At 44.7% G+C, this 24592-nt stretch overlaps 1 protein-coding gene across 1 annotated transcript in view; it reads left to right on the forward strand.

Moving 5' to 3' along the window:
* The window catches only part of UNC79 (unc-79 homolog, NALCN channel complex subunit), a 137658-nt gene that overhangs the window by 34207 nt on the left and 78859 nt on the right, over positions 1 to 24592 (forward strand). The window contains exons 4-11 of the mRNA XM_069951065.1: positions 412 to 582; positions 3869 to 3964; positions 7537 to 7592; positions 8836 to 8965; positions 9109 to 9173; positions 9877 to 9965; positions 13696 to 13736; positions 24154 to 24182. Of these exons, the coding sequence (XP_069807166.1) occupies positions 412 to 582; positions 3869 to 3964; positions 7537 to 7592; positions 8836 to 8965; positions 9109 to 9173; positions 9877 to 9965; positions 13696 to 13736; positions 24154 to 24182 (677 nt within the window). The remainder of the gene's footprint in view (positions 1 to 411; positions 583 to 3868; positions 3965 to 7536; positions 7593 to 8835; positions 8966 to 9108; positions 9174 to 9876; positions 9966 to 13695; positions 13737 to 24153; positions 24183 to 24592) is intronic.

The following is a 24592-nucleotide window of genomic DNA, read 5'->3' on the forward strand; positions in this document are numbered from 1 at the left end:
AGTGCTCATGGCCACACACTATCATAGTGCCCCGAGGAAGTCGGGAAACAGCCTGAAACATAGAATGTGCACCCAGAAGTATTTCAGAATCTGCGCCTCTTTCACAATGTTCGCCCCATTTGCCTCACGGGTGGGGGAGGCGGCATAAATCATAGCAAAAATCTTGTCACATGTCTGTAAAGTTAGCATTATCGTGAATGCAGCTCTAGGGGGGACTAGAGTATAAACATGTGAGACCTCCATACAGGATGATGAGTGTTCCAGGAGAGACCTGTCGGCACTTACCCCCCACACAGTTGGGATTTATAGGGGGTGCCTGTTCCTCTATGCCTCCGCATTGTCATGGTCTCTCTCTATCACGGTTATATTGCTTTATTTCTTACTAACTTTCTATCTTGTTCCCATTTCTAGATTTGGGACAATCTATATTTTATACGACTGCTTGTCTCTTGCCCTTTCTGAGCGATGATATATTAAGCACTTTACCCTATACCATGATCTCTACCTTGGCCACATTCCCTCCTTTCCTACACAAGGACATCACGGAGTATCTCAGCACGTCGTTCTTACCCATGGCCATATGTAAGTAGACCCTCCATTTATTTCTTCCTTGATACATTGAGTTTAATTGTCTGAACCAGTATGACATTAGTCTTATCAGGACACAAATATCCCGGGGGTGGGGGGGGGTTGTGTATGTGGGAAGGGGTTCAGAGGACTCCGCTACCTGACCTAATGTGAGCTTGGTACACAATGGAGAAGATTTCCAGTTTCCAGTCCTTAACCCCTAGACGACCCTGGACGTAGGGTTACGTCATGGAAGTCTGTCCCCAGACGACCCGTGACGTAACCTTACGTCCTGGGTGTTTCTCCCGCTATGAAGCGTGCTCCGGAGCGGAGCGCGCTTCATAGGAGATGGGGGCCGGCTGCAGTGAGCAGCCGGGACCTCACCGGTGATGACACGCTGCAGTGATCGCGCTGGCGCGTGTCATTAACCCCTTAAACGCCGCGACCGCGGCGTTTAAGTGTAAGTGACAGGGGGAGTCCCCTGTCACTTACCGATCGGGACCCCGCAGTGTGACTGCGGGGGTCCCGATCGTTGAAACGGACTGCCGGAGGTCTCTCACCTGCCTCCGGGCGGTCCGATCGGCGATCTGCTACTCTGAGCCTGCACAGGCAGGCTCAATGAGCAGATCGCCGATAACACTGATCAATGCGAGGCCTATGGCATGGCAATGATCAGTGTGTGTAATCACACTAGTGTATGTAAAAGTCCCCCAAAGGGACTTCAAAAGTGTAAAAAAAAAAAAGTTCAAAACACTATTACACTACCCCAAAACCCCTCCCCCAATAAAAGTCTAAATCACCCCCCTTTCCCATTATATAAATAAAACATATAAAAATAAATAAATAGATAAGCATATAATATACCGTAGCGTGCGTAATTGTCCGATCTATTAAAATATAACAAGCGTCATTGTGATCGGTAAACGGCGTACACGAAAAGAGGGGAAAAAGTGTGCAGATTACCGATTTTATGTTACATTATATATTTAAAAAAATCAATAAAAAGTGATCAAAACGTCCGATCTTCATAAATATGGTATTAATAAAAACTAGAGATCATGGCGGAAAAAATGACACCCCATACAGCCCCGTAGGTGAAAAAATAAAACCGTTATAAGCGTCACAATAGGCCCATTTTATTAATATTTATTATTGCCAAAAAAAAGGATTTCATAAAAAAATATATAACATTAGAGAATCTGTGTAACCTGCATATGGTTGTGTTCAGACTGACCTATAGAGTAATGGTATCACGTTACTTTTACCATACAGTGCATTACGTAGACACAGGAACCCCCCAAACGTTAGCATATTGCATTCTTATTTACGATTTCACCTATTTATATCTTCATAAATAATATATTTGTGGTTCCATATACATGTTATAGTAAAATGAAAGACGCCATTACACAGTACAACTATTCCTGTAACAAACAAGCACTTACATGGCCTGTAGATAGAAAACTGAGAGTGCTAGAGCTGTTAGAAGGGGAGGAGGGAAAAACGAAAACACTAAGATCAAAATTTGCGCGGTCCACTGGGTCATTTTGGGCCTGGTCCTCAAAGGGTTAAAGGGGTACTGCAGCAAAAATCTTTGTCAAATCAACTGGTGTCTGAAAGTTATATAGATTTGTAATTTGCTTCTATATAAAAAAAAAATCTCCAGTCTTCCAGTACTTATCAGCTGCTGTATGTCCTGCAGTAAGTGGTGTATTCTCTCCAGTCTGACACAGTGCTCTCTGCTGCCACCTCTGTCCATGTCAGGAACTGTCCAGAGCAGGAGAGGTTTTCTATGGGGATTTGCTGCTGCTCTGGACAGTTCCTGACATGGACAGAGGTGGCAGCAGAGAGCACTGTGTCAGACTGGAGAGAATACACCACTTCCCACAGGACATACAGTGGCTGATAAGTACTGGAAGGCTGGAGATTTTCATATAGAAGTAAATTACAAATCTATATAACTTTCGGACACAAGTTGATTTTAGCCGGAGTAACACTTTAAACAGTATAAACGTACATGCTAGACAAAGACATGATAAGAAAATACCAGATTTGATGCAGTGGCTGGTGCATCTATACACTGTCTAGTCTAAGTTTAGATGAACTCATTCCCACAAGCATGTAAGCCCCAGCCCCTGGTTCTCCCCGGGTCACACCGTGTTGCTGGGATTATTGGGAACGCTACGTAGCCACTGGAAGATGTGGGAACGCCGCCTTAATCCACTTTGTGCACAACATTTGGATGTATCTATGTCTCTTCTGCTAAGCTGTGACTCCTCCTCATGCAAGGTGCTAAATCCTCTAAAACACATTAAGGTTTATTGCAAATTTTCCATATGTTTGGCATGAATTACAGCGGATTCTGCTGCATTTGTTATATGTGCCCTGCCGTTTCATCTCTGACATGTATCTCCCCACACTGCCGCCCTATTGTAGATCCTCTGTAAAGTGATCAGGGAACAGAACGGACCCATGTGAGCTGGTTATAGACAGAGGACTTTAGCCCTAGTTTTTCCACCCGGGTTAGCATGGCAGTAGATTTGGTTTAGTTAGAATCAGTTTCTTTTGCTTTCTTTAGTTGTATTTTAAGGCCCTATTCCACCAACAGATCTGACGACAGATTATCTGCCAAAGATTTGAAGCCAAACCCAGGAACAGACTATAATCAGAGATCAGGTCCTAAAGGAAAGACTGGATTTCTCCTCTTTTCAAATCCACTCCTGGGTTCAAATCTTTGGCAGATAATCTGTCGTCAGATCTGTTGGTTTGCTGGGCAGTGCTGTAATAATGTTGCTTTATGGAAACCATCACCAGGCAGGTTAGTTGTACTACTTGTAAGTTATGTGAGTGCTCATAACCTATTAACATGCACAGTGGATTCTTCCTGACACATCAGGATCCGTATGGACCGATTCCTATACGAGTATTTATTGAGCCATTCAGACCCAGTGCAGCACAATGTACAGTCAGATATAAGGGCTCAGTCAGATATAAGGGCTCAGTCAACAGCAACTTGCTGACAGTTTCTACTCGATTGAGAATTGGACATTTGCATTGTCCGTACAGCGATGCGGCTGATCCAGAGTGACCACAGGGGCTTTACTGTTATGGTCACAGGGAGGGCCGGCTGTTAGCGGTAAACCTTATGTGGTTGCTGCCGGTTATCCACACCGTGTGCTAGCTTCCTAAATAAACAAATGACTATATTACACCAGATTACATTGTAGCAATAACTTTCCTATGAAGCGGCGCATAATCCAGTATACAAGAGGCCAAGCTGACTGTCCTTTCTCCTATGCAGTGGGGTCTAGCAGGAGAGAGGGCGGCGTTCCTGCTCACGTCAATCTGTCCGCCTCTTCCATGCTGATGATCGCAATGCAGTATACATCCAACCCAGGTAGGTGGTATCCAGAGGACACACAGGTGGGTGCCGTGGTGACTGATCAGGCAGCCCTTGTCACACTGTATTACTATTCACAATGCTAATAATACAATGCTATAATACAATGCTATAATACAATGCTATAATGCGATTCTAATAATACGATGCTATAATACAATGCTATAATGCGATGCTAATAATACAGTGCAATAATACGATGCTATAATACAATGCTATAATGCGATGCAATAATACAATGCTATAATGCGATGCTAATAATACAGTGCAATAATACGATGCTATAATACAATGCTAATAATACGATGCTATAATACAATGCTAATAATACAATGCTAATAATACGATGCTATAGTACAATGCTATAGTACAATGCTAATAATACAATGCTAATAATACAGTGCAATAATACGATGCTATAATACAATGCTAATAATACGATGCTATAATACAATGCTAATAATACAATGCTAATAATACAATGCTAATAATACGATGCTATAATACAATGCTAATAATACGATGCTATAATACAATGCTAATAATACAATGCTAATAATACGATGCTATAGTACAATGCTATAATACAATGCTAATAATACAATGTTAATAATACAATGCTATAGTACAATGCTAATAATACGATGCTATAATACAATGCTAATAATACGATGCTATAATACAATGCTAATAATACAATGCTAATAATACGATGCTATAGTACAATGCTATAGTACAATGCTAATAATACAATGCTAATAATACGATGCTATAGTACAATGCTATAATACAATGCTAATAATACAATGTTAATAATACAATGCTATAATACAATGCCAAGTATGTACTGGCAGCTTTATCACACTTAGGCCTTGTTCATGGGGTCAGCATTACCCCCATTCCCTGTATAGTTGGGGGGTTCACACATTGCAATCATAGAGAATTTTTGCCATGATTCCAGAAAGTTCTGCTATTTTGGCGAAACTCACAACACTCACTTATACACCATATATCTTACAGACACCGTGTAAGGCTCCGTTCACATCAGTGCCAAAACATACAGAAAGCTGTATCTACCACATGATGGATACCAGCACTGCCTGATGGACTGTAACGGGATCCATCAGGTGTTCATCAAGGTGCCTGTTATTTAAAGTCTGTAGTTCTGTGATGTGAGCCTGACACACGTGTTATAGGAGATTCCTGCTTGTATGGGACTGTAGGGAAGGGTCAGCAGCTCTCCCGTGGCCTCTGGGTATCAGGATCTCCACAGTCTTTACAGTCAATGAAATCTCCTTTACCATACAGGATACAGGATGATAGGTTCACAAACCAACAACCCTACGGGACAAATACTGATACCTATTAGTCCACATGCTCTGCAAAAGACCTACAGTATAACTTACATTGTGCCCTGATGAAGCCCTTGGTGAAACGCGTTGTGCATGGATGGTTAATTACACATGGAATAGACTGTACTCTGTCTGTGACTTCTTTCCATAGACCCAAGGGGTTATATGCCACTAATGGTGTATAGCACTAGCACTTTATAATGATATGGCATGTAGATTATCACTAGATCATAGATATTTCTTAGGCTGTGCACCCTTTTCCATTGATTTCTATTCGTTTGTGGATCCTAACATATAGGCCCTCTTTGTTCTGTGTCAGTGTATACAGTGTATACCGTTTACATACATAGCAGTTTGTAACAGGGAATGTAGATGTCATTCAGCAGACGGATACTCCACATATATGAGCAAAAAGCGCCCATAAAGCCGAGTACAGTGAAAAGGAATGACCAAAAGTAGACAAATCATCAAGTAAGGATAGTAAGACATTAGAATAATTATGAACATAGGGATATTCCAGCAGTACAAGCCGCACCTCAGAAACAAAAAGCAAAGGAAGCATGGATATAGATGGCTGCCGTGTAGATCTAATGCCTAGAGATGATAGAACTCTGTATCTGCACCTCCATGCCTAGTAGATACCTGATGAAGCATAACTTGGACAGGGTTCCTACGACTCTCCCATAGGGCCGTGTCTGCCCAGCGTCTCCCATGTTCTCAGACTTATGTGTACACTTTGGCTTATTAAATACACCTCTTTCCAGTCTGATTATGGCGCCCATTTTGGTAATGGATTCTTGCACAGTGGGAGGGTTTGTCTAAATCCAGCGGGATGCAATAACTTTATGGGCCTGGTACAACAATCCTTGGCCTGCTATCATATCCTTGTACTCTAAATTAGGGAGTTCCAGGATCCCACGTAGGCAGACCTCCGCTTCCATAGGTATAGTGAGACCTTACATTTTAGTTCTTATGTCCACCACTCCCTTCCACATCATGTGCCATAAAGTAGCCTCTTCTCACTTGCACCTTGGGTGTTCTGAGGTCGGCCAAACACCAATTCTGTGCAAGAAAACAGGAGTCTTATACACTCTGTGTATGAGAAACAGTGGCTAAAGTCTGTGTGATTCACTCTGAGACACTATGGTAGTCAGTTCAAGGACACCGCTCCAGCTGTCATCAGACTCCCCACATCTCTGACTTTTAAAGGGGTTATCCAGCGCTACAAAAACATGGCCACTTTCCCCCTACTCTTGTCTCCAGTTTGGGTGATGGTTTTGAAACTCAGTTCCATTAAAGTAAATGGAGCTTAATTACAAACCGCACCTGAACTGGAGACAACAGTAAGGGGAAAAGTGGTCATGTTTTTGTAGCGCTGGATAACCCCTTTAATGGTAATTTGCCAAGATACGCATGAAGAAGCTGATCATACAGCATTGAAGAGCAGCTTCTGCCAGCCATGATCTCCTGATCTATAGTGTATGACATCACAGCCCTTATAAAAAGATCCGACATGTTTCACAAAGATCTCTCTCCTTCCTCAGGATGCTGCTTCTGCTATCAGGAATTTACCCTGCCTATGGGGAAAGGAGGGGTAAGGCTGGGTTTACTATACGTTTTTGCAATCTGTTTTTGCAAAAAACGGATGAAAAAAACGTATGCCTTTGTGTGCATCCATTTTGATCCGTTTTTCTATTGACTTCCTTTATTTAAAAAATCCGCATCCGTTTTTTTTTTTTTTAACGGACACAAAAATGAGGTTGACTACATTTGTACATGTGTATGTTAAAAAAACGGATCCGTTTTGATCCTTTTTTTTTTTTAAATAATAAAAGTCAATGGAAAAACGGATCAAAACGGATACAGGCAAAGGCATACTTTTTTTTTATCTGTTTTTTTTTTGCAAAAAACGGATGAAAAAAAAGTAGTGTGAACCCAGCCTAAGCAGTAACCAGACTGCTCAGACACTGGCTTATCCCTACAAGAGAAAAGGGGTTGGGCAGTGAAAATGCATCATGCTTGATTCCTGTCTCTACTAATATCTTGTGTCGGGGGAGACTCGGGAGACCCCCATACACTTTATACTGAACCCTGCATTTAGCATAGAGTGGATGTAAACTTCTGATTGAGCTGATGCAAATAAAGAGAGTGTTAGTGAATTCCCTCCATTGTGTATTATTCACATGCGTCTTGTTTTTTTTCCCTCTTCTCCTATAGTGTATCACTGCCAGCTGCTGGAGTGTCTCATGAAGTATAAGCAGGAGGTGTGGAAAGTAAGTAAGAAGCAGGGAGGCCTGACAGCCATGTGCACCTATGAGAGAGAGCTTAGAGACTGTAGACAATGGGGGAGATTTATCAAAGGGTGTAAAATTTAGACTGGTGCAAACTACCCAGAGCAACCAATCACAGCTCAGCTTTAGGCAGTGCTGAAAGGAAAGCTGAGCTGTGATTGGCTGCTGTGGCCAGTTTGCACCAGTCTAAATTTTACACCCTTTGATAAATCTCCCCCAATATGTCAGGAATGTGCAGTGAGCCTGGTGTGAACTGGGCCTGGTTTTTACTTTTTGTGTGACACACCCGCTCGTTTCTTAGCCTTTGGCAATGCAGGAGTTAGGCTGGGTTCACACTGCGTTTTTGCAAAAAACGGATGAAAAAAACAGGTGCATTTGTGTGCATCCATTTGGATCCGTTTTTCCATTGACTTCCATTGTAAAAAAAACGGATCGTTTTTTTTTGTTTAACGGACACAGAAGTAGTGTCAGCTACGTTTTTGTGTCCGTCAAAAAAAAAGGATCTGTTTTTTTACAATGGAAGTCAATGGAAAAACGGATCAAAACGAATGCACACAAATGCATCCGTTTTTTTCATCCGGATGAAAGAAACTGATTGCAAAAACGCAGTGTAAACCCAGCCTTATACTGCTCACTACTAGCCTTGATCGCTGCAGCTGAGCAGTGTCTTTTAATTGACATATTCCTCTGCCTGTCCGGAACCTTGAGGATCAGAGCGCCGATCCACTAGGGATCCAGACCGGGCTCTTGAGCCTCATAAATGAAAGCCAAGCCAGTTATTCCCTGCTGGCAATTAAAGTTCATACACTGATCCCAGCTCCCCCTGTCTACTCCTGCGATCCCTGTTCCTAATTCCTCTGCTTGCTCGACTCGATACCTGACCTTCCGCCTGACCTTTGACTATCCGATTGTTCCCTGATTTTTAATGCATTGCCCGTTTGGTTCTGACTGGTTCTCCTTTGTTGTGTTATACAGTATAGGGAAAGTCTTTGTGGTTGTTCACGGCTACCTAGGGCCGTTTGAGGCATGTAGGTAGGGACAGTGGGTAGGTTCAGACCTAGGGCTCACTGTCTGGTCTCATCCCTACCCCCCTGTCCTGACACAGTAGATAAGAGATGCTGTGAGAACTCTAGAGAGGTGTGTCTGTTAACACAGTTACAGCTGATACCCATATGGGCCTCATACCGCTCCCCTTCTAATATGCTTGAATGTTTGTCTTCCATAGGATTTACTCTATGTAATTGCCTATGGACCCTCCCAAGTGAAACCACCAGCAGTGCAAATGCTGTTTCATTATTGGCCTAATCTAAAACCTCCAGGGGCCATCAGTGAATATCGGGGGTTACAGTATACAGGTAAGAGAGGAGTGTCCTGGTCCCCTGGCAGCAGTGGCAGGTTGGCAGCTATTAATGGCCCCTTATACAATGAATGACAGAGCAGCCTGCAGTGTATGTGGTCGGCTGAGTCTGTGGCAGTAATCTGAGTCTTCTCTTTTCAGCCTGGAATCCCATTCATTGCCAGCATATAGAGTGCCACAACGCCATCAACAAGCCGGCAGTAAAGGTACAGCACGCGTTCTATGTATGATACATGGCTAATAATCCCTGTTAGTCATTGGCTGCTTTATCTAAAGCAATCACTGGCCAGATTCACATTATTATGAGTGCTGAGATCCATGGTGCTGTTTGTCTAGAACATGAGGAGAGCTCGGCGGTCACCATTTTATTTTATTCTCCTTGTTATGTAGTATATATCAGTATATATACTCTTTACTCCTTGGTGAGGTTAATCCCTTGTTCGCTCCATATCACAGAAGGCAGAGGAATAGCTAATCCAGGTGTACAGGTGGGCAAACAGCCCTGTACACTGTATCTCAGCTTCCTGGGCTCTTTAGGGTGGGTTCATACTGAGGAATTCTCGTGGATAATGTGCGGAATGCCGCTGTCTGTCCACGCACACGGTCGCGCGCCTTTCCGCCGGCTCCATAGACACCATTCTATGGGCCGGCGTATTCCGCTATCCGCCGAAAGAAGTGATAGCGGAATACACCGGCCCATAGCATGGTGTCTATGGAGCCGGCGGAAAGGCGCGCTGTCATGCGCGCGGAGAGACAGCGGAATTCCGCGGACATTATCTGCGAGAGTTCCTCAGTATGAACCGACCCTAAGCATGTAACATGATGCGAGAAGGAATCTTGTAATGCACCAGTGCTACCACTAGGTGTCATCAGGAGACTAACACCACGTCTGTTCTTTTCCTGCTGCAGATGTGTATTGATGCGGCCCTGTCAGTGGCCCTGGGGGACAAGCCGCCTCCACTGTACCTGTGTGAGGAATGCAGCCAGAGAATCACCGGGTGAGTAGCTGAATATAAGGAGAATACATTGACTATGGAGCTGTACCAGGACAGGTCTACACACAGCTGCAGGGCTCGGTACAGTGTACTATGGCTTACCTGCCTATTATAGTGTTTATTAGAAGCAGGGCTGTAGGGGGCACTTATATACTCAGTTACACCAACCTATATTGCACAGCTCTGGTACCATTGTATATACAGCATTTGCACAGCCCTAGTATCATTGTTGCACAGCATATGCACAGCCCTGATACTATTGTATACACAGCATATGCACAGCCCTAATACTATTGTATACACAGCATATGCACAGCCCTGATAACATTATATACACAGCATATGCACAGCCCTGATACTATTGTATACACAGCATATGCACAGCCCTGATACTATTGTATACACAGCATATGCACATCCCTGGTACTAGCATATGCACAGCCCTGATACTATTGTATACACAGCATATGCACAGCCCTGATACTATTGTATACACAGCATATGCACAGCCCTGATACCATTGTATACACAGCATATGTACAGCCCTGATACCATTATATACACAGGATATGCACAGCCCTGATACCATTGTATACACAGCATATGCACAGCCCTGATACTATTGTATACACAGCATATGCACAGCCCTAATACAATTGTATACACAGCATATGCACAGCCCTGATACCATTGTATACACAGCATATGCACAGCCCTGATACCATTGTATACACAGCATATGCACAGCCCTGATGCTATTGTATACACAGCATATGCACAGCCCTGATACCATTGTATACACAGCATATGCACAGCCCTGAAACCATTGTATACACAGCATATGCACAGCCCTGATACCATTGTATACACAGCATATGCACAGCCCTGATACCATTGTATACACAGCATATGCACAGCCCTGATGCTATTGTATACACAGCATATGCACAGCCATGATACCAGTGTATACACAGCATATGCACAGCCATGATACCAGTGTATACACAGCATATGCACAGCCCTGATACCATTGTATACACAGCATATGCACAGCCCTGATACCATTGTATACACAGCATATGCACAGCCCTGATGCTATTGTATACACAGCATATGCACAGCCATGATACCAGTGTATACACAGCATATGCACAGCCCTGATACCATTGTATACACAGCATATGCACAGCCCTGATACCATTGTATACACAGCATATGCACAGCCCTGATGCTATTGTATACACAGCATATGCACAGCCATGATACCATTGTATACACAGCATATGCACAGCCTTGGTATCATTGAATACACAGCATATGCACAGCCCTGATACCATTGTATACACAGCATATGCACAGCCTTGGTATCATTGTATACACAGCATATGCACAGCCATAATACCAGTGTATACACAGCATATGCACAGCCCTGGTATCATTATATACCCAGCATATGCACATCCCTGGTACTAGCATATGCACAGTCCCGGTACCATTGTATACACAGCATATGCACAGTCATGATACCATTGTATACACAGCATATGCACAGCCCTGATACTATTGTATACACAGCATATGCACAGCCCTGGTATCATTGTTGCACAGCATATGCACAGCCCTGATACCATTGTATACACAGCATATGCACAGCCCTGATAACATTATATACACAGCATATGCACAGCCCTGATACCATTGTATACACAGCATATGCACAGCCCTGATACCATTGTATACACAGCATATGCACAGCCCTGATACCATTGTATACACAGCATATGCACAGCCCTGATACCATTGTATACACAGCATATGCACAGCCCTGATACCATTGTATACACAGCATATGCACAGCCCTGATACCAGTGTATACACAGCATATGCACAGCCCTGGTATCATTATATACACAGCATATGCACATCCCTGGTATTAGCATATGCACAGCCCCGGTACCATTGTATACACAGCATATGCACAGCCATGATACCAGTGTATGCACAGCATAAGCATAGCCCTGGAACCATTGTATACACAGCATATGCACTGCCCCAATACCGTTGTATACACAGCATATGCACAGCCCTGATACCATTGTATACACAGCATATGCACAGCCCTGATACCATTGTATACACAGCATATGCACAGCCCTGATACCATTGTATACACAGCATATGCACAGCCCTGATACTATTGTATACACAGCATATGCACAGCCATGATACCAGTGTATACACAGCATATGCACAGCCCTGATACTATTGTATACACAGCATATGCACAGCCATGATACCAGTGTATACACAGCATATGCACAGCCATGATACCAGTGTATACACAGCATATGCACAGCCATGATACCAGTGTATAGACAGCATATGCACAGCCATGATACCAGTGTATACACAGCATATGCACAGCCCTGATACCAGTGTATACACAGCATATGCACAGCCCTGGTATCATTATATACACAGCATATGCACATCCCTGGTATTAGCATATGCACAGCCCCGGTACCATTGTATACACAGCATATGCACAGCCATGATACCAGTGTATGCACAGCATAAGCATAGCCCTGGAACCATTGTATACACAGCATATGCACTGCCCCAATACCGTTGTATACACAGCATATGCACAGCCCTGATACCATTGTATACACAGCATATGCACAGCCCTGATACCATTGTATACACAGCATATGCACAGCCCTGATACCATTGTATACACAGCATATGCACAGCCCTGATACTATTGTATACACAGCATATGCACAGCCATGATACCAGTGTATACACAGCATATGCACAGCCCTGATACTATTGTATACACAGCATATGCACAGCCATGATACCAGTGTATACACAGCATATGCACAGCCATGATACCAGTGTATACACAGCATATGCACAGCCATGATACCAGTGTATAGACAGCATATGCACAGCCATGATACCAGTGTATACACAGCATATGCACAGCCATGATACCAGTGTATACACAGCATATGCACAGCCATGATACCAGTGTATACACAGCATATGCATAGCCCTACGATTGGAGGAGCTAAAATTGATGCAGTTAGATCCATCAGGAGCTGCAACATAACATATCTCCACATTCTGCAGACATTCACCACTAGATGGCAGTAATGTTCTACAAGTTCACAGTCCTTGCTGATAGAGCAGTAAGGCGATCTCCTCACTGGCAGCATGGCTCTTGATTACATTGGTATGAAGTCACATTTCTGTAAAGATGGATGATGAGAGTCATAGAAGGGATCCGTGATGACTTATTGTGATCTGTTCTGTAAGAGAACCCTTAAAAATGTAGTCCTGGTACCATTGTATGCACAGCATATGCACAGCCCTTATACCTAACTATTATAGAGAAGACAGCAGTGACCGGGGGGGGCAGTCACAGGCAGGATACATAACTATTATAGAGGAGACAGCAGTGACCGGGGGGCAGTCACAGGCAGGATACATAACTATTATAGAGGAGACAGCAGTGACCGGGGGGCAGTCACAGGCAGGATACATAACTATTATAGAGGAGACAGCAGTGACCGGGGGGCAGTCACAGGCATTCTGAAGAATGAATGACTACTGATTGCTTTCATGTATACATGTAGTTTTGTGGGAGCGTCCTTCTGAGCTGTAACATTGGGCAGTGGTGCAGTGTGTGTCCATCTCCTCCTCACACATCTTTCTGTTTGTGCAGGGATCACAGTGCGTGGCTGATCGACGTTCTCCTGCCACAAGGTAAGTGTAACAAAGCATTAATATATAACATGGGCTCCACCATTTATAGGGATTAGAGTGCTAGTCAGCATGCCTGATATATAACACAGACACGACCAGTTATAGGGGTTAGAGTGCTAGTCAGCATGCCTGATATATAACACAGGTGCCACCAGTTATAGGGATTAGAGTGCTAGTCAGCATGCCTGATATATAACACAGACACGACCAGTTATAGGGATTAGAGTGCTAGTCAGCATGCCTGATATATAACACAGACACGACCAGTTATAGGGATTAGAGTGCTAGTCAGCATGCCTGATATATAACATGGGTGCCACCAGTTATAGGGATTAGAGTGCTAGTCAGCATGCCTGATATATAACACAGACACGACCAGCTATAGGGATTAGAGTGCTAGCCAGCATGCCTGATATATAACACGGGTGCCACCAGTTATAGGGATTAGAGTGCTAGACAGCATGCCTGATATATAACACGGGTGAGGGTACCCTCAGTTATAGGGATTAGAGTGCTAGTCAGCATGCCTGATATATAACACAGACACGACCAGCTATAGGGATTAGACTGCTAGTCAGCATGCCTGGTATATAACATGGGTGCCACCAGTTATAGGGATTAGAGTGGTAGTCAGCATGCCTGATATATAACACGGGTGCCACCAGTTATAGGGATTAGAGTGCTAGACAGCATGCCTGATATATAACACGGGTGAGGGTACCCTCAGTTATAGGGATTAGAGTGCTAGTCAGCATGCCTGATATATAACACAGACACGACCAGCTATAGGGATTAGAGTGCTAGCCAGCATACCTGATATATAACACGGGTGCCACCAGTTATAGGGATTAGAGTGCTAGTCAGCATGCCTGATATATAACACAAAAGGACGCTGGTTGACCTCAGGGAGATCAACCAAAACACCGCAGAGACACCATCACGTGTCTCAACGTCAGTGTATTCTAGAACATTGCCCCCTGGGAAAAGGAATATGCAAAAGAACACTGCAGAGACACCATCACATGTCTCGACGTCAGTGAACTAGCCAGACCTTCCCTCCGGGAAGGAACAACCAAGCCAAAGCGTTCTCCAGTCAAGGAAACCACCTCAGCAAGGTATCCATCCACAGACAGCTGTTTCGGGGTTTTTGCCCCTCATCAGTGTGGAGTAGGTTTCTGGCTAGTGGGAGCAATGACTAGTAAGTGCATGCAAAAGGACGCTGGTTGACCTCAGGGAGATCAACCAAAACACCGCAGAGACACCATCACGTGTCTCAACGTCAGTGTATTCTAGAACATTGCCCCCTGGGAAAAGGAATATGCAAAAGAACACTGCAGAGACACCATCACATGTCTCGACGTCAGTGAACTAGCCAGACCTTCCCTCCGGGAAGGAACAACCAAGCCAAAGCGTTCTCCAGTCAAGGAAACCACCTCAGCAAGGTATCCATCCACAGACAGCTGTTTCGGGGTTTTTGCCCCTCATCAGTGTGGAGTAGGTTTCTGGCTAGTGGGAGCAATGACTAGTAAGTGCATGCAAAAGGACGCTGGTTGACCTCAGGGAGATCAACCAAAACACCGCAGAGACACCATCACGTGTCTCAACGTCAGTGTATTCTAGAACATTGCCCCCTGGGAAAAGGAATATGCAAAAGAACACTGCAGAGACACCATCACATGTCTCGACGTCAGTGAACTAGCCAGACCTTCCCTCCGGGAAGGAACAACCAAGCCAAAGCGTTCTCCAGTCAAGGAAACCACCTCAGCATGGTTGTTCCTTCCCGGAGGGAAGGTCTGGCTAGTTCACTGACGTCGAGACATGTGATGGTGTCTCTGCAGTGTTCTTTTGCATATTCCTTTTCCCAGGGGGCAATGTTCTAGAATACACTGACGTTGAGACACGTGATGGTGTCTCTGCGGTGTTTTGGTTGATCTCCCTGAGGTCAACCAGCGTCCTTTTGCATGCACTTACTAGTCATTGCTCCCACTAGCCAGAAACCTACTCCACACTGATGAGGGGCAAAAACCCCGAAACAGCTGTCTGTGGATGGATACCTTGCTGAGGTGGTTTCCTTGACTGGAGAACGCTTTGGCTTGGTTGTTCCTTCCCGGAGGGAAGGTCTGGCTAGTTCACTGACGTCGAGACATGTGATGGTGTCTCTGCAGTGTTCTTTTGCATATTCCTTTTCCCAGGGGGCAATGTTCTAGAATACACTGACGTTGAGACACGTGATGGTGTCTCTGCGGTGTTTTGGTTGATCTCCCTGAGGTCAACCAGCGTCCTTTTGCATGCACTTACTAGTCATTGCTCCCACTAGCCAGAAACCTACTCCACACTGATGAGGGGCAAAAACCCCGAAACAGCTGTCTGTGTATGGATACCTTGCTGAGGTGGTTTCCTTGACTGGAGAACGCTTTGGCTTGGTTGTTCCTTCCCGGAGGGAAGGTCTGGCTAGTTCACTGACGTCGAGACATGTGATGGTGTCTCTGCAGTGTTCTTTTGCATATTCCTTTTCCCAGGGGGCAATGTTCTAGAATACACTGACGTTGAGACACGTGATGGTGTCTCTGCGGTGTTTTGGTTGATCTCCCTGAGGTCAACCAGCGTCCTTTTGCATGCACTTACTAGTCATTGCTCCCACTAGCCAGAAACCTACTCCACACTGATGAGGGGCAAAACCCCCGAAACAGCTGTCTGTGGATGGATACCTTGCTGAGGTGGTTTCCTTGACTGGAGAACGCTTTGGCTTGGTTGTTCCTTCCCGGAGGGAAGGTCTGGCTAGTTCACTGACGTCGAGACATGTGATGGTGTCTCTGCAGTGTTCTTTTGCATATTCCTTTTCCCAGGGGGCAATGTTCTAGAATACACTGACGTTGAGACACGTGATGGTGTCTCTGCGGTGTTTTGGTTGATCTCCCTGAGGTCAACCAGCGTCCTTTTGCATGCACTTACTAGTCATTGCTCCCACTAGCCAGAAACCTACTCCACACTGATGAGGGGCAAAAACCCCGAAACAGCTGTCTGTGGATGGATACCTTGCTGAGGTGGTTTCCTTGACTGGAGAACGCTTTGGCTTGGTTGTTCCTTCCCGGAGGGAAGGTCTGGCTAGTTCACTGACGTCGAGACATGTGATGGTGTCTCTGCAGTGTTCTTTTGCATATTCCTTTTCCCAGGGGGCAATGTTCTAGAATACACTGACGTTGAGACACGTGATGGTGTCTCTGCGGTGTTTTGGTTGATCTCCCTGAGGTCAACCAGCGTCCTTTTGCATGCACTTACTAGTCATTGCTCCCACTAGCCAGAAACCTACTCCACACTGATGAGGGGCAAAAACCCCGAAACAGCTGTCTGTGGATGGATACCTTGCTGAGGTGGTTTCCTTGACTGGAGAACGCTTTGGCTTGGTTGTTCCTTCCCGGAGGGAAGGTCTGGCTAGTTCACTGACGTCGAGACATGTGATGGTGTCTCTGCAGTGTTCTTTTGATATATAACACAGACATGACCAGTTATAGGGATTAGAGTGCTAGTCAGCATGCCTGATATATAACACAGACACGACCAGTTATAGGGATTAGAGTGGTAGTCAGCATGCCTGGTATATAACATGGGTGCCACCAGTTATAGGGATTAGAGTACTAGACAGCATGCCTGATATATAACACGGGTGAGGGTACCCTCAGTTATAGGGATAAGAGTGCTAGTCAGCATGCTTGATATATAACACAGACACGACCAGTTATAGGGATTAGAGTGCTAGTCAGCATGCCTGATTTATAACACAGACACGACCAGTTATAGGGATTAGAGTGCTAGTCAGCATGCCTGATATATAACACGGGTGCCACCAGTTATAGGGATTAGAGTGCTAGTCAGCATGCCTGATATATAACACAGACACGACCAGCTATAGGGATTAGAGTGCTAGTCAGCATGCCTGATATATAACACAGACACGACCAGCTATAGGGATTAGAGTGCTAGACAGCATGCCTGATATATAACACGGGTGAGGGTACCCTCAGTTATAGGGATTAGAGTGCTAGTCAGCATGCCTGATATATAACACAGACATGACCAGTTATAGGGATTAGAGTGCTAGTCAGCATGCCTGATATATAACACGGGTGCCACCAGTTATAGGGATTAGAGTGCTAGTCAGCATGCCTGATATATAACACAGACATGACCAGTTATAGGGATTAGAGTGCTAGTCAGCATGCCTGATATATAACACAGACACGACCAGTTATAGGGATTAGAGTGCTAGTCAGCATGCCTGGTATATAACACGGGTGCCACCAGTTATAGGGATTAGAGTGGTAGACAGCATGCCTGATATATAACACGGGTGAGGGTACCCTCAGTTATAGGGATTAGAGTGCTAGTCAGCATGCCTGATATATAACACAGACACGACCAGTTATAGGGATTAGAGTGCTAGTCAGCATGCCTGATATATAACACAGACACGACCAGTTATAGGGATTAGAGTGCTAGTCAGCATGCCTGATATATAACACGGGTGCCACCAGTTATAGGGATTAGAGTGCTAGTCAGCATGCCTGATATATAACACAGACACGACCAGTTATAGGGATTAGAGTGGTAGTCAGCATGCCTGATATATAACATGGGTTCCACCAGCTATAGGGATTAGAGTGGTAGTCAGCATGCCTGATATATAACACGGGTGCCACCAGTTATAGGGATTAGAGTGGTAGTCAGCATGCCTGATATATAACACGGGTGCCACCAGTTATAGGGATTAGAGTGCTAGTCAGCATGCCTGATATATAACACGGTGCCACCAGTTATAGGGATTAGAGTGGTAGTCAGCATGCCTGATATATAACACAGACACGACCAGTTATAGGGATTAGAGTGCTAGTCAGCATGCCTGATATATAACACGGGTGCCACCAGTTATAGGGATTAGAGTGCTAGTCAGCATGCCTGATATATAACACAGACACGACCAGTTATAGGGATTAGAGTGGTAGTCAGCATGCCTGATATATAACATGGGTTCCACCAGCTATAGGGATTAGAGTGGTAGTCAGCATGCCTGATATATAACACGGGTGCCACCAGTTATAGGGATTAGAGTGCTAGTCAGCATGCCTGATATATAACACGGGTGCCACCAGTTATAGGGATTAGAGTGCTAGTCAGCATGCCTGATATATAACACAGACACGACCAGCTATAGGGATTAGAGTGCTAGTCAGCATGCCTGATATATAACATGGGTTCCACCAGCTATAGGGATTAGAGTGGTAGTCAGCATGCCTGATATATAACACGGGTGCCACCAGTTATAGGGATTAGAGTGGTAGTCAGCATGCCTGATATATAACACGGGTGCCACCAGTTATAGGGATTAGAGTGCTAGTCAGCATGCCTGATATATAACACAGGTGCCACCAGTTATAGGGATTAGAGTGCTAGTCAGCATGCCTGATATATAACACAGACACGACCAGCTATAGGGATTAGAGTGGTAGTCAGCATGCCTGATATATAACATGGGTTCCACCAGCTATAGGGATTAGAGTGGTAGTCAGCATGCCTGATATATAACACAGACACGACCAGCTATAGGGATTAGAGTGGTAGTCAGCATGCCTGATATATAACATGGGTTCCACCAGCTATAGGGATTACAGTGCTAGTCAGGATGCCAGCAGGCCATAGCAACAATAAACCAACAAACATGTGTTATTAGGAACACGGACTTCCCATCCACCTTGTTGGAGTCTGTCAGTCTCATCGTCAGCCCTGATGGTTATTGGCACATGTCCGTAGCCGCCGCTCTGGGGTCACTGCCGCCTGTGAATGATAATGCAGGCCCATTGACTTTCCATTGCAGCAGCAGCACAACATGGCGAGTGGTTCTGCAGGAGCGGTAAGCTTATCATGGGTGATGGCCGCCATAGATCCCATCAGGATTAGATTACATGTAACAGAAGATGAATGTGCTTGGGGTGAAGTTCTCCCATAATCTCCATCAGTAATACAGAAGACAATGAATAAATGTGCGGCTGCTCTCCATCTGATATCCCGGCATTGTGATCTCAGCGTTACAGACAGGCCTCACTATTAGATTGTAGGATATTACCTATCGACCATGGCCCAGAAGATGAATGGCCCAGTAATAGCGGTGACAGACATCACCAGATCCTCCTGCACTTCCCTGCTCACAGGAGAACTCATCTCCTGACACATTAATAACTTCCCAGAATCCATCAATAAGTCACATGCTCGGCCTTCTTCATGGCCGTCAGTTGTAAGGGAGCAGCTATGGGGCCTGTTTATTACACAGGACAGAAAAGAACCATCCAATAAAACCTTCACCCAACAGCGGATCCGTGTGGATTTCAGCGACACGGCCAGTTTGGTCACGTGACACAAGTCGCATGACATCTCACATAATGTAAGTGAATGGTGTTGCGTTGTGACTGTGATGCAGACTGGCGCATTAAGAGGGTACTCCAACGGAACAACTACATTTTTTTTCATTTAACTGGTGCCAGAAAGTGCCCGATATTTGTAATTTACTTCTTTTTAAAAAATCTCCAGTCTTCCAGTTCCAGTATCAGCTGCTGTATATCCTGCAGGAAGTGGTGTATTCTCTCCAGTTTGGAGAGCAGAATAGCTTTTCTATGGGGATTTGCTGCTGCTCTGGACAGTTCCTGACATGGACAGAGGTGGCAGCAGAGAGCACTGTGTCAGACTGGACAGAATACACCACTTCCTGCAGGACATACAGCAGCTGACAAGTACTGTAAGACTGGAGATTTTATAATAGAAGTAAATTTCCAAATCTATTTAACTTTCTGACACCAGTTGATTTAAAAGATTTTTTTCACTGGAGCACCCCTTTAAATATGACTTGGATGAGACTTGCAGTCACAACACCAAATCTTTGTGTAGCCCCAGCTGTCCACCACATTGGGGCCGTCTTTATCATACATAAAATAATATCACATAACAGAGTAAGGCCTCCCTCACATGGGTGTATCTTTATATCCGTATACCGTCTGTAATTACAGACCCTATACAACCTGTTGTCTCCCATAGGGCAATGCACACAACCACTTTTATCACAGTCTGTATATACACAGGACATGTTCTTATACAGTCTGTATATACACAGGACATGCACTTATACAGTCTGTATATACACAGGACATGCACTTATACAGTCTGTATATACACAGGACAGGCACTTATACAGTCTGTATATACACAGGACATGTTCTTATAGTCTGTATATACACAGGACATGCACTTATACAGTCTGTATATACACAGGACAGGCACTTATACAGTCTGTATATACACAGGACATGCACTTATACAGTCTGTATATACACAGGACAGGCACTTATACAGTCTGTATATACACAGGACATGCACTTATACAGTCTGTATATACACAGGACAGGCACTTATACAGTCTGTATATACACAGGACAGGCACTTATACAGTCTGTATATACACAGGACAGGCACTTATACAGTCTGTATATACACAGGACAGGCACTTATACAGTCTGTATATACACAGGACGTGCACTTATACAGTCTGTATATACACAGGACGTGCACTTATACAGTCTGTATATACACAGGACAGGCACTTATACAGTCTGTATATACACAGGACATGTTCTTATACAGTCTGTATATACACAGGACAGGCACTTATACAGTCTGTATATACACAGGACATGTTCTTATACAGTCTGTATATACACAGGACGTGCACTTATACAGTCTGTATATACACAGGACATGTTCTTATACAGTCTGTATATACACAGGACAGGCACTTATACAGTCTGTATATACACAGGACATGTTCTTATACAGTCTGTATATACACAGGACAGGCACTTATACAGTCTGTATATACACAGGACAGGCACTTATACAGTCTGTATATATACAGGACAGGCACTTATACAGTCTGTATATACACAGGACGTGCACTTATACAGTCTGTATATACACAGGACAGGCACTTATACAGTCTGTATATACACAGGACGTGCACTTATACAGTCTGTATATACACAGGACAGGCACTTATACAGTCTGTATATATACAGGACAGGCACTTATACAGTCTGTATATACACAGGACAGGCACTTATACAGTCTGTATATACACAGGACAGGCACTTATACAGTCTGTATATACACAGGACAGGCACTTATACAGTCTGTATATACACAGGACAGGCACTTATACAGTCTGTATATACACAGGACAGGCACTTATACAGTCTGTATATACACAGGACAGGCACTCTTCAGAAGTCAGTGGGTGTGTGATAAGTTCGGACAGTTGCAGGGGTTGGGGCGGCCTGGACATCCTTCAAGCCGCCCATGTTTCCCTTTTTTGGGCGATCCGCAAATACATATTACGGGTAGCTTCACACGTACCGTATCGCTGCATTTTTATTGGTGCGTTTTTAACGGTGCGTCTTTAACGCTGCGTTTTTGGTGCGATTTTTACATGCAAGTTTTGATTTTCACATGAAAATCATGTGAAAATCAAAACGCGCATGTGAAAAACGCAGCAAAAACGCAGCGTTAAAGACGCACCGTTAAAAACGCAGCAATACGGTACGTGTGAAGCTACCCGTAATATGGATTCATTATGTTTGTGTTTTTGTGGATCATGAAAGAGGAAAATGTGGATTTTTTTCAGTCCACTAAAGACGTACAGCTGTGTGACAGAGGCCTTACAGATGAAACAATATAATAATAATAACCGTGACAAAGATTGTACATAAAATTAAGACAGTAACTTTTTTTTTTAAATCAAAAAAATATATATTTTTTTGTTTGTTTTCTTTTATTGATAACACCTGATTATTGGGAATCTGTAGGGTATGTTCCAGTAATAGCACAGATATTTAGCATACAGAACAGCTACGTGTGAATAATGCCATATTTATAGATGTATTCAGCCAGTGTTATTCTATGGGGCTGTATCTCGGTGTACTCTCTGCAGTATTGGACACAATATATGGCCTTGTTACCGCTACAGAAATTAATAGAAGAGATTGATGATTCCCCTGTGTCCCTCAGAGCCGACTCTGCTGGATGTAAATGTACAGAAGCTGCCACTAGATGGCACCAAGTGACTTCACTGAGCTCAGCATAAGCATTACAGATACTATAGACATGGCATGTAATTTTATGTTATATAACTATGTATACAATACCGAAGCCAGATTGTCTGACTATTGTATATGTGATTGTAGTGTCCACATCCCCTACACCAGTGCTTCCAGTGTCCACATCCCCTACACCAGTGCTTCCAGTGTCCACATCCCCAACAACAGTGCTTCCAGTGTCCACATCCCCTACACCAGTGCTTCCAGTGTCCACATCCCCAACAACAGTGCTTCCAGTGTCCATAACCCCTTCACCAGTGCTTCCAGTGTCCACATCCCCCTACACCAGTGCTTCCAGTGTCCACATCCCCCTACACCAGTGCTTCCAGTGTCCACATCCCCCTACACCAGTGCTTCCAGTGTCCACATCCCCCTACACCAGTGCTTCCAGTGTCCACATCATATACACCAGTGCTTCCAGTGTCCACATCCCCCTACACCAGTGCTTCCAGTGTCCACATCATATACACCAGTGCTTCCAGTGTCCACATCATATACACCAGTGCTTCCAGTGTCCACATCCCCTACACCAGTGCTTCCAGTGTCCACATCATATACACCAGTGCTTCCAGTGTCCACATCCCCCTACACCAGTGCTTCCAGTGTCCACATCATATACACCAGTGCTTCCAGTGTCCACATCCCCTACACCAGTGCTTCCAGTGTCCACATCCCCTACACCAGTGCTTCCAGTGTCCACATCATATACACCAGTGCTTCCAGTGTCCACATCATATACACCAGTGCTTCCAGTGTCCACATCCCCCTACACCAGTGCTTCCAGTGTCCACATCCCCCTACACCAGTGCTTCCAGTGTCCACATCCCCCTACACCAGTGCTTCCAGTGTCCACATCCCCCTACACCAGTGCTTCCAGTGTCCACATCCCCCTACACCAGTGTTTATATTTGTCACTTCTCTGTGTACTATGAGGGCAGCTCTTGGAGCAGGACGTCCAGTAAAATACTATAGCACTATATATTATTAATTTATATGTCTTTAGGGGTGACAGTCCCTGTTCTCCATGGAGAGTTAGGCATGTCCCAGTGACCAGTCCCCATTTATATGAATGGGAGTTAGAGAGGTCACTGGATATGGTCATCTCTACAATGCAGATGGGACAGCGGCCACACACTGACATAGCAGCTATGTGAATGAGGGGGTGCGGATGTTGTGCTGTATGTGCCAGCCCTGTTTACTGAGTCTTATGTACATGTCTCATGCAGCTGAGATCTCAGCCATTTGTCAGAAGAAGGTAAGAACCTCTCAGCTTTGCCGTCCGTATTCTCGTACATCTCTGCTGTGATGTGTCCATCTGTGGCCTGTGTCATTGTCATCCATTACACAGCGCTGTGCTTTTCACCACATCCAGCACAACCAGCACCCATGCTACTCTCCACCTATTGCAAGACTACAACTCCCACCATCCCAGGGCATAGATGTGGTTACAGTTTTGCAATAGGTGGAGAGCCAGAGATGGCAGACCACTGTCTTAGGGCACAGGAGTGGGCTGTGTTAGGGCACTGGAGTGGGCTGTGTTAGGGCGCGGGAGAGGGCTGTGTTAGGGCGCGGGAGAGGGCTGTGTTAGGGCACGGGAGCGGGCTGTGTTAGGGCACTGGAGTGGGCTGTGTTAGGGCGCGGGAGAGGGCTGTGTTAGGGCGCGGG

This window comes from Dendropsophus ebraccatus, chromosome 13 (genome assembly GCF_027789765.1).
Source record: "Dendropsophus ebraccatus isolate aDenEbr1 chromosome 13, aDenEbr1.pat, whole genome shotgun sequence".
Classification (NCBI taxonomy): Eukaryota; Metazoa; Chordata; class Amphibia; order Anura; family Hylidae; genus Dendropsophus; species Dendropsophus ebraccatus.